Source organism: Thunnus maccoyii, chromosome 21 (assembly GCF_910596095.1).
Source record: "Thunnus maccoyii chromosome 21, fThuMac1.1, whole genome shotgun sequence".
Lineage (NCBI taxonomy): Eukaryota > Metazoa > Chordata > Actinopteri > Scombriformes > Scombridae > Thunnus > Thunnus maccoyii.
In genome coordinates, this window is record NC_056553.1 from 9,055,014 (window position 1) to 9,067,213 (window position 12,200).

The 12,200-nt window shown below is 39.9% G+C and overlaps 1 protein-coding gene across 2 annotated transcripts in view; it reads right to left on the bottom strand.

Moving 5' to 3' along the window:
* Window positions 1-11,523, bottom strand: part of nrbp2b (nuclear receptor binding protein 2b) — a 39,659-nt gene extending 28,136 nt beyond the window's left edge. For both annotated transcript variants that reach the window (XM_042399807.1, XM_042399806.1), the window contains exon 1: window positions 10,773-11,523. In XM_042399807.1, coding sequence (XP_042255741.1) covers window positions 10,773-10,892 — 120 coding nt within the window. In that variant the 5' untranslated portion in view covers window positions 10,893-11,523. The remainder of the gene's footprint in view (window positions 1-10,772) is intronic.
* Between the last annotated feature and the right edge of the window lie 677 nt (window positions 11,524-12,200).

Consider the following 12,200-nt stretch of genomic DNA (forward strand, 5'->3'; position numbering starts at 1 on the left):
CATTTAAGTTTTTGTTATCAAGCTCCAATTGTTGCTGAGCTAAAAATACCTTAATGTGATGTTACACTGCCCTACATTTTGCCAGTTATCCTGAGCAAATAGAACAACACATCACAAAATGTTGTATTTAAGAGTCTCAAAGAGATTTTTTTTTTACTTTATTTAACTGCAAGTGGAGAAAGAGACAGAAACTCTAGTAGCAGACAGTGATGAATGAAGAGAGATGCATGGTGATGATATTTTGTAGTTTGAATTATGTAAAATCCAAATGGAACTGTTAAGACCTCTGTTCTCTGTGTGATAAATGCCAGACCCTTCTCCACACTTTTTATATTTAAACAGTAATCATTTCCACACACTCATGTCAAAAGATGACTCGGGGGAAACTGTTGTCTCTCAAAGATCTTGCAGACTGTGTGTAGACAACACTTGAACTGGTGCGACATGCTCCTCTGAGGCACGGATGTCATGCGATGTGAACTACTATGACAGCTCCGCGAAAGCCTCCAGACATGTCAGCCAATCCTAGAGGATTCCTTTTCATGCCAGCTCTCCGGTCCGACCGGCAGAAAGTCCGGGTGGCTCCATTTCACGCAGCTGGAGTGGAAAACGCTGACAACTACCTCTCTGTATATCCCGTCAGATCTGATGACCCCCAGAGGCCTCGCTGGCAGAACGGGTCACATTTCACAACCAGGTGATAGGTCACATTTCTGACATCTTCGTGAGCTGCATATTGAAATATGAAAATGTTTATAGGCTGAATAACTCAGGTATAAAAGCATAATTTGTTGCACTTCTTGGTGTGAGGCCTGTTCATGATGGAGCCTGAAAGGTTGAACGCCATCTGTTCTGTTGTTTGGCTATAATTCAGCTCACACCACAGCTCGTAGCTCACAGGGATATGAGAATATATTTATATATATAATGTTTCATTGTGGACCTGATGCATTAGCGGATTTATTCTTAGTCTGTGGAAGGTTTCTGTCCATGCACAGCCACAGAAAAACAACTAGTTTAATGTAAAAATAAAAAAATATTCTAAATACTAACTTGCATTTCGGGACCTGAATAGTTGTTTCATGGTGTATTTGCCTCATGTGTTTTATAAAGGGGATGTATTATGCACATTTCCAGGTCTATATTTTTATTCTGGGGCTCTACTCGAATATCTTTGCATGATTTACAGTTTGTTTGTTTTTTAAAAAACTGCTTATTTATTTTATACTGGCTCTTTATGCACCCTGTAAGTAAACAGGCCGTTTTAGCTCCTGTTTCTTTAAGGCCCGCCTCCCAGTGAGCCCACTCTTTTCTGATTGGCCAGCTCAAGCCCTGGCTTTTGACTTGCGGAGAGTATTTAACATAGACATCTTACATCATAACAGTATATAAATGACAGAAAATTACAAAAAGCATGATATGTCCCCTTTAACTGTCCAAACATTTCCAGTACAACCACTATGGAGTCTCATTGCAGAAAAAAAACTATAGTATAAAACATAAGTATGGTAAATGTCAGGTTTTGATGACAGTCCCTTAGAGCCAAAAGGCAAGAAATCATACAGTAAGAAATCTAGACGTCAACACCTCCTCCTATAATGAAAGAGGAAGGCGGTAAACCGCTTTCTGTATTGACAGATGCTGCAATAAACCATCATGTAATGCTCTGTAATCCCATGGATGTAATACAGGCCCAGAAGCAATTAAAGCCATCTATGTGACAGCTCTACTTAAAGACAACAGAACCTGCACCACAGGTTTCCTTTGTTGTTGTTGTTCCTACATTTTGTATAATGTCCTATTGTATGTTTCACAATACTGGAGAGGAGTGTCAGTGTGGATCTGTTGTGACAAGAAGATTTGGACTGGATTCAGACAGTTCAGGTGCAGTTTTCAACCGGTTACAGTAAATCTGCAAAATGTTGCAGTAAGAGATACAAAGTGATGTCAGGAGGGAACATTTTTTTAATAAATCATAATTCATTCCCATAGTTTTGTTGATTTTTTCTCCATTTTCTTATGTCACGCAGCGGTTTGTTAACAAGATAAACTAAATGGAAAATAGTGCAGGCTATATATCTCATTTTTAATTATATCAATTACATTACTGCTGATATATTATTTACATTCAACTGCTGATTACGGTGCCTTTGGAGCCATTTTGTCTCTGCTTTGTTTACACTTTTGGCATTTTGTTCGCCGAGTGAAAGATATGGCGGTCACAAATTCCCCATCTGCCCTGCATGTAATTGCAACTCGGAGGCTGACGTAAATGTTTCTTTCCCACTTGGCTGTTTGTATTTATAGTCTTTGCAATATGACTTAAACACAGGATAAGCAAACCAGAAAACAAAGTAATTATTTCAATGTCACAAATTGGTAAATTGAGGGACTGCAGTAAGTATAAGACGCACATTTATTTATGATTTGAGGGCTTAAGCCAATAATCTGAGGGAACAATTTATCAATTTAGCTCTATGCAGTGCAGCTGGAGGGCGTGTTGCTTTGAACTAGAGGTACAACGCAGGTTTTCTCTACTGGATTAATTTGCTAATGCGAGTGGAAAATTTTAACAGAGGCACGCTCTTTCCTTCTCCTTCCTCTCTTCCATCTGCATTCAAGTTTGGATGCCAGCTGCCACACTTACACTCAAATGAACTCAAGGAATGCACTCAATATCACAGGCTGATGATAACAGTATGTACTGTATATCAGAGAGTGGACGTTACCTTCAAGCTATTAGCAAGCTGGAGACTATATAGTAATAGCTTCCTTGTCTAGATGCTGACCAATGAGTGAACGGCACCTAAAACACATCATTCAGGTGCTATGCAAGTCCTGCCTGCTATTGTTTTGTATAAACAGGCTTCCTCCATGCACTAGTGATACTCTGTAAACACCAGAGAGTATTCAGCTTATCCCGAGTGTATCAGGAGTACGTCTGCTCTTTGTGTGTTCAAAAGCACAACGATTAGCTCATACGAACAACAGCGTGCCACCGTTAATTTGCATTTTCATTTGAAACACCCCCACTGGCTGAGAGCTGTGTCGTGAAACTTTTACTACAACAGCTATCAAATACGTGGATGAAAATAGCGCGCTACCTTTACTTGATGTAATCTGGCAGGCAAGGTCAAAGACGCCCAGGCTGTAAAATACAGCACGTCATCACACATGAGAAGGTGAGTTACACGGTGTCATTAAACCATTCATAAATCTGATGGTGTGTCGAGAGGAGGAGGAGCTGCAGTTCGCTACTATTCCCGTACAGATGGGCAAATTTTAACCAGCATAACCTTTAATCGACACACACACACACACACACACACACACACACACACACATCTGCTCCGACACAAACATGCAAATGTGTCCAATTCTGCAGCCGCAACAAGATACCACAATACCACATTATATCTTATTTTACTGCACAAATAAGTTTATCAGATGATTTTAGGTGTAATTCTCTATCTCTGAGGTATTTTACATAATCAGATCTTTTTTATTAGAATAGGTTTAAATAATTAAGTGAAATGTTCAACAATCTTTGAACAAGACTACGAGTCTGCAGCCATGCGAGCAGTCGACAGCAGTGCATGTTAAAGTCCCTCTACACTCAAAAATATGTTTTTCTTCTTGTTGCTACAGTTTGATGTTTGAGCTTCACCTTGTAGAACGGTGAAGGCTGTTTTCACTTTTATCTGCTGAAAGTTTCTCTGTGCTTGTTGAAAATATGATTTTAAAAAGGGGCCTATGAGCAGGATTTGTGACATCACAAATAGTTTGGAAGTCAATCCCGGTCCAATATTCAACTTACACAAGCATGATGTGGAAACATGAAGCCTCCAGAGCATAAACACTAAGAATAGACTTTACGGTGAAGTAGGAGACATCTTGTATCCAACACTTTTTTAAACATTTGCATATTTATAGATTCTGGCATTTTTAATGAGGGAGAAGGAGCAGATGCCATTTTAATTATAGTTTTTTTGTGGAAAAAACATATCAGACACACATTATTGATCCATGCACAATATTTTTATATGTATTAAAACATGTCTGGAGGTGATCTTTAAGGTTTAGCAGACATATTTTTGTTTAGTGTGTTAGCTAATCAGCACTGAACACAAAGTACAGCTGAGGTTGGAGGTAGGAATACCTGCAAAAATAGTGACATTCGAGCAAAGTACAGGACTATAAAAGGCCCCTTTACACTGTGTGATTTTGTCTGAGACAATTGTGAGAGAAACATGGTCGTCAATCCAAAACGGTGCTCCTGGATCTCGCTGTGAGACACGTCCAGCGACAATCAATTTGGAGCTTTGGAGACAAAAGACAGCCTGAGTCAGAAATTTAGGTCCAAATGTGACTGCTGCTATGACCCACGACTACAAACAAACAAAACAGAATACAACATGAAATGACAGGATACACTGGCCTGGCGTGACATTTCATGAGTGCAGTTTTTAAAATAAAGTTCAGGGGGAAACATACTCGTTCTCCTCCTTACGTCCACGGCACGCAATGAAAAAGAGGTTTGTGTGACTTTGCCGCATTTTCAAAAACATCAAAAGCTGATGACGTGCCTCCGCTTTCATATACTTGGTTCTATTTACATCGTAGCGCTATGATTCACCACACATCCAGCAAACAATCTGACAGCCTCAGACTGATATTGTGCAGACTTACGCAGACTGTGACCAAGATTTTATCGTAGGCGTCTCACACAATGTGACATGCAATAAAGTCACATATTCATTGTTGTCGCACCAACTAAAGCTGCCTTAAGTAAGATTTTGAGCTGATTATGATGCTAGATGAAAATTTAAAGGCTCTCCAAAGTTACTACACTTCATCCTGCAGAGATGTAGACATCTGCACCAAATTTCATGCCAATCCTCTGAGGACCATGAATGTCTGTACAACATGTCAGGGAAATCAGTCCAATGGTTGTTGAGACATTCAGTCAGGACCAAAGTCATCCAGCATCCCTAAAAGCATCATCTGCACAGATTGTATTTGTATTCCAGGGAACTGAGGGGGGGTTGATGTGTTTCCTAGTAAAGTCTTGAGCAACAGGCGCCGAGGACCGCCGTTGGCAGAGCGACTATGTTAACAGGTGGATCAAAGCTGACTGTCCCTGCTCTCAGTCCTCCCCTTGCCCCCCCGCCCCCAGGGAAATCTGAGTGGATGTCATTCCTCATAGGGCAGCTGTCAAACCGGTGAGCATGCCCACGCTGCTGGATTATTATGGAGTGTAAGTCATTAGGGGGATCCCCTCAGGACAGGCAGGGCTTAGTGCAAGCCACAACTTGACATGGGCTTATGAGGGGCAACGCTGTGTGCCGAAGGTTCGTTTGCTCTGTTTAATGGTTCGTCTTTGTGACCTTAGACATGGATAACATCCCGAAACTGCTTTAAATACATCATGGCTGCTTCTTAATCCAACGTGTGTGGCTAACCTCAGATTTTAAACACACTGCATTGCCTGACAAAAATTATACAGCTACTGCTAAAATTATTTATCATCAGCAAAAATGCAAAAACATACCCTGTTTCCAACTCCTCAAATGTGAAGATTTGCTGTTTTTCTCCATTTGATATCACTGTGAGCTGAATATCTTTGGGTTTGGACTTTTGGTTGGTAAAAAACAAGCAATTAGAAATGTTACTTTGGGTTTTGGATGAATGTGATTTTCCACTTTATAGACTAAATGATCAACCAAAAAAATATGAAAAATATCCTCAGTTGCCGCACTATGTATAACCTCATATAACCCCTAATCTGACTTTTTGATAACTACTACAGTGTTGTAGTTGGTTGAATTGTATTTTATTAATAACTTTCACTCAAGTGCAGAAAATAAAGGAATAGTGACTTGTTAAAGTAACGCATCATGTGATGCTCCACGCACCACAGTGCAAATTAACATGACCACATGACATGACCTGCTTATCTCGTGCTCGTCTATTTTCATATAGATGGGTTTTATGTTAGCAAAATACAAAAAAACAGCCTTTTCCCATGTTATTTAGGTGGTCTACCTCGCTGAAACAACCACCATCTCTGCTAACATAAAAAAAATGTATAAATTCATACAGTTATCCCTTCAGGGGGAAAAGCACAGAGATGATATTAAACTGATGCCATATGTTTAATGACTGTGACTCTTTTCCATCATCTACTCACTAAATTGATTAAGAGACGAGATGCATCAGGATCTGGGTGGCTTACCTTACCGCTTTGGATAAACACTTTTCCAGGGAAAACCCTGAACATCCTCACGTAATTACATGATGGACAATAATACTGTTATCAATATCAGCCTTTTTCACAGCAGACATTTTGATTTGTCACTGCAGGAAAAGCACAGGTGTTATTAATAACATAAGCAGAATACAAGGACCCTGAAACTGAAGCAGCTAATTCAGCCATTAATTTAATTATTGACACCCATGAACCTGTGACACCGTGTCTTCTGTGAAAAAAGGCTTGTCGCAATACTGTCTGTATTTCTCACCTCTGGCTCTACGTGAGTCACTGCCTCGAGTTTCTCAGTCCTGACACAAGCATGGGAATTTGGGTTACACGCAAGTGCAGAAACAAGCATCTACCCGTCACACTCAACCTCACATATTCATCTGTGAATGTGAATTAACATCACGGTGAATGTCTCTGACCCTGAGCCGCTTCATTTTCACCTCACTATGAGCAGATGGATGCAGAACCGGGAAATAGAGGATGTGTCTTTCACAGAGCAATTACTAGAAAGAGTACTCTGTACTCTCTCACTTCCGGAGACCTGCCCTGCTGCATTACGAAGCTGAGATCACAAGGGTTGGCCAGTGATAATCTGTCCAGACCAGACTGTAATAAAATGAGCCCGGTGTGATGAGTCAGGGTGAAAAGACAAGGGCTGATTTTGACAGACTCATGCTTCAACAGCAACATTTTGTGAGTCACCGTATTGTCAAAAGTGCTGCGTTAGCCTGAATGTCACCATTCTGGGAAGGCACACGTGACTCAATCAAGAGGTTACGTGCTACCAGTCAGATACTGTACAGTATGTAAATCAAGAACTTGTAAATCATGTTGCTACTGACGTGTTAATTTCCTAGTAAGTTGACAAGAAGAGCAGCCAGATTTCATTGCAACATGTGAAACATTTGTCCACTCGGTTTAATTTCTTGTTCCTGGAAAGAAAATACGATAAACCATCAAGTTTAGTTTGAATAACATCTTGTGTCATCTTGTGGTGCTATTCAAGGGAACATTTTCTGCTTCTTTTCACACAAACATCAACAGAAACAACAACAAAAAAAAAACAAACAACTGAGCAAGGAAAGATTTCCACTAATACAGCTGCTACGTTTGAGCTCACACAGTTTTTGCTTTCCAATCACAGCGATGCCGCTCAGTCCAAGAGAAAAGCCAAGACAGAGGGTTAAACTGACTTTGAAGGCAACACACATTAATGCAATTAAAAAAAAAAAAAAAGTCCAAACCACTTCGACTTCTCGCCTGCGCTGAGAAAAAACAGCCGTGCGGGGCAACAATACCATGTGCTGACCATGTGACTTGTATTTATTTTTAATGCCTGAGTTGAATAACAGATATGGCAGCGTGTATTCTCAACTTTCACCCACTGACTTATTTACCGAGGATTCATAAGCATTTCAAGGCTGCTCAGACACACCCAGGCCTGCTGCACGGAGAGAAAGAGAAGAAAAACAAGGAAACATGCAACACTTGTGCACCAAAACAGTTTTAAAATGCATAGCGTCAACGTGTTTTTGACTGATTGCTTTGTTACTATTAAAGGTTTGATATGATCTCACAGACCATTTACCACAATTTGTGGTTGGACTTGAGGCAGCTGCACTGTTGTTAGTAACCTGTTTGAGCTGCTTTACGAGTTGGTTAGCAACAGCTATTATCACATGGGTTCATTCTGTTTGTGATAGTGTGGATCAAACATGTATAAACACTGAAGCCTGGAAACTGGGGCAAATGAAAAAAAACGTCTATTCATAACTGAGGTTAGATGATGATTACGTCATGTCAAGGTAAGTATATTAAGACATAAGTGACCTATCCAACTAAAATTCTCTTTATTGACTGGTGTGAGTGAGTGCACTTTTCTTTAATCGTCACTTTTCTTTGTTTTATGTGATTGTAAACTGAATATTTTGGGGGTTTCGAACTGTTCTTTGGGGAAAACAAGCAATTTGGTGACTTCACCTTCATGTTTTTTCAGTTTTCTGACATTTTATAGACTCGATCGTCTCGATCAATCGTGAAAATAATCAACATATTAAGCATAAATGAAAATAATCGCTAGTTGCAGCCCTAGTTTAAGGGCTGTAGGTAGGAATGTATCATGATGGTCATATCGTAGTAGTGCTGTGATGATTAATCGATTAGTCAATCAACAGAAAATGTATCTACAAAGAGTTTGTAATTGTCATTTTTGAGGCAAAAACGGTAAAAAGAAATTGCTGGTTCAAGGTTCTTAAATGTGAGGATTTTATGTTTTTTGTGGCTTTATGAGTTTAAAGTGAATATCCTCTTGGTTTTTGGATTGTTGGTTGGAGAAAAGTCATCTGAAGACATCGCCTTGTGGTTTAGGGGGTAATGATGGCCATTTTTCACTATTTTCTGACATTTTATAAACAAAGAATTAGCCAAATTGACAGATTGATTGATTTTTGAAAATAACAGAGTTCCATATCACTGTTTTGTTTAGCAAAATTATGGATTCCAAGCAAATTGTGATTAAAAGTCAACAAAATTAGCCAATAAAGTTCCATGTTTGCTTTTACAAGATACATCAGTGGAACATAAATGACTATTTTATGTTATTTAGCATAGACTTTTAATTTCATGATATATACTGACATCAAAAAATGACACCGTGTGTGTACGAGAGATATTCTGATATGGATTTTTTTTACTGTACCAACCAGCCCTTCATGACTGATGCTGTCAGTGGGGAGTAAATGGAAATGTGACAGTGGAAGCAACCCAGAAAACACCACACATACACCCACAGACGGGTAATCAATGGGTGGAAAAACACTGGGGTTTGATAGCGGTGTAGTGTGTGTGTGTGTGTGTGTGTGTGTGTGTGTGTGCTTTCTAAACATGAAGAATGCTTAACGGTACAGTGTAAGAGAGGGAGGTCAGGTGGCTGCAGAGGACACCGTGTGTGTACGAGAGATAACCTTCAACATAAACTCTCCAGTCTTATCTGGAGCTGTTAGCGAAGGCGGCACCTGCTGCTTCACAATGTCTCGACCGTTTAGAAGAATGTTTGTTTCCTCTCTGATAATAACCAAACTTTTTTTAGGGCGTTTCTGTAAAATGCCTGAGGACGAGTTTCAGTCTCATCAGGGTGGCTGATGCTGTGAATGTCGCAGATACTGTGCTGCGTTTCAGGTCTTTGATGTTGACATGAAACAAACGCGGCCTTATTGATGGGAGAGGAGGCTCCCAGCGCAGCCACTGGGTTATTTTCTGTTATGCTGCTGATGCTTTGTCTGGACAAAACAACTACTGCTGATCCAAACATAGAAATATGAAGGTGGCAGAGTCATAACAACAGCTGTAGATCTGAGATTGAGGAGGAAATGCATCACTCGATTAGATGAAAATAGATTATTATTTCTGCCACAAACAACAGGAGCCTGCAACTGTTATTGCCACTTATTTATTGCAAATGAGTTCTTCCTCGAGTTGTTTGAATCTGCTCTGGATACCTTTAAAGATGCTGCAACAAGAAATCTGCTATTTTTTGTGAATGGAGGGTCAAAGCCGTATTTGCATGTTGTTCAGAGAGAAATGCATGTGATGTATAAATAAAATTAGAGCTGAAACGGTTAGTAAATTAATGGATTAGTCTGTTTTGATGGTCAATTAATCATTTGTGTCATTTCTAAAGCAAGAATACCAACATTCCCAAGTTCAAACTCATAAATTGTGAGAATTTTCATGCTTTTTTAATGTTTTCTGTTATTGAAAACAGAATATTTTTGTTTTTTGAATTTAATTTGAGACCAAAAAGGATAATTGAAACAGTCCCTATGGATTTTATTCAATTTTGATGGCTGTTTTTCACAGTTTTCTGACATTTTATAGACCCAACAATCAATTTAGTGATTGAGATTCAAGAAAACAATCTGCAGAATGATTGGTAATAAAATGATTGTTGGTTCCTGTTTTGAAATCTCTAATTTTGATGAGCAGCACTTTGTATTACCTCACTCAGTTTTGCAATAACCAGTAATCATTACATGCTCTCTCACTGCTGCCTCTTTCCATGGTGCAACAGTTTAATTTTAGCTTTATTTTTAGTGATGAGGTGGAGTAGTTAAGACTTGTTAGAGTATGTTTGTTTGATTTGAAACCTGTAATTAAATGTGCCAGAGTGACAATGTCAAGATCATGAACAGAGAACTGAGCAGAAACAGCAGAAGCTTCATAATAAAGTTGAATTTCTCACTGAAATAGACTTCATGTGGGCTATGTAGATCAATAGAGATGGAACTGAGTGAGGCTTGAGGTGGGATAGTGCAAAAAAAAAAAAAACACACCAGTGCAATAATACATGGAGCTGGCTCAAACATTGCATAATACGGGGTGTCCAGCGTGCTCAGAGTGGGCAACTTCACTTATTTATTCCCTCATTAAGGAGCAGATCGCTTGCAATTCACAGAAACACACACACACACACACATATATATACACACACAGACACAGACAATCGACCAACCTGCTCTTTTCGCTTCTGCCAGCGGCCGCAGGGGCTCTCCTCCAGGATTTCACTCTCATCCTCGCTCTCCTCCTCCTTCCCCTCGGATCCTGATTTCCTCTCCGGGACGGACATCGTCATTTTAACGCCGTATATTTCCAGGTTTTCCAACCACAGATCAAACCTTTATTTTTTTTTCCTTTTCACCTTCCCTTCCCTTCCTTTCCTTCCCTCCCTCCTCTTCCTCCTGTCTCTTGTCTGTTGTGTTGTTGTGGAGGAGAGAGAGAGAGACGCGCAGTCCGCCGCTTGTCTGCGCAGTGAAGACGACACCAGCCCCCTTGGCGCTCAAAACATCTTCTAAGGGGGAAAAAATTTTAGGAGATTGCTTAAAACAAGCGCAGGATGCCCTCCTCAGTCAGAAAGGGAAAAAAATACAAACATTTCCTTTAGATAAAAAACAAAGCGTGTACACATTGCAGGGTCGTTGGAAGAACTGAGCAGGGTGGAAAAATATATCCCAGACTCTTCATGCGCCCTGTAGGCTGCATGCAAAATAGGTTGCGAAATGTTTTTTTCCTGCTGGTCCGTTTCATTCACAGTCACGCCGGAGCGACGCGGGTGTAAAAAAAAAAAAAAAAAGCTCGAGTCGGTGAAGTGAAATGTTGTGTGACTCCCCCCGTGCGTCTGTTTTTTCACGGAGGAGAGCTCATTTTTCCACCGTCTTCCACACGCGTCATTGTCGGTGTTGCTGCTGCTCTGAAGCCGTAATCTCCTGCCAGGCACCGTGCGCAGGGAGATGGAGCAAAAATACCGTAAAGACACCAGTGAATGCGCACAATATATTTATGTAGGCGTTAAAAAAAACTGAGTCTGCGTAAAAGAAAAAGCCGTAGCACCTTATCCAACATTATGTCTGTAATGTTGTGTTTTTATCTTGTGTCATGCGTCAGTTTATGCACAACACCTTGTTTGTGTTATATTTTATTTTATTTATTTCATGACTTCAAGTGTGTTATGTGTGTGTTGTTTCTGAGAGAATGAAATCAAACCAAATCAAATAAATTCTGGATTTAAATAGGGATTACTGCAGCAGTCACTACCCATAAAACCAGAACCTGGACCAGCACAGGCCACCAGATGGGCCAGGCAGGTTTTATATGTTAATAAAAAAAGGAGAAAGGGCCTTTTATTCCCTAATAATAGAAGGTCTGTGGTCTAATGTGGCTCTGTTTTAGGAGTCATAACTCCAGTGGTGGAAAAAATCCACTTACCAAGTGAAAGTTCTGCTCAGGAAAAGATCCCAAGAGACAAAGTATACTGATTATTTACTCACCAGTAATTAATTGCCAATATTAATGTTTCATTGATTTATTGCGATGGCAAAATCCTGAGCAATAAAAGTCATGAATGGTTAGTATGAATTAGAATAAAAGAAGTGGGTCTATAGAT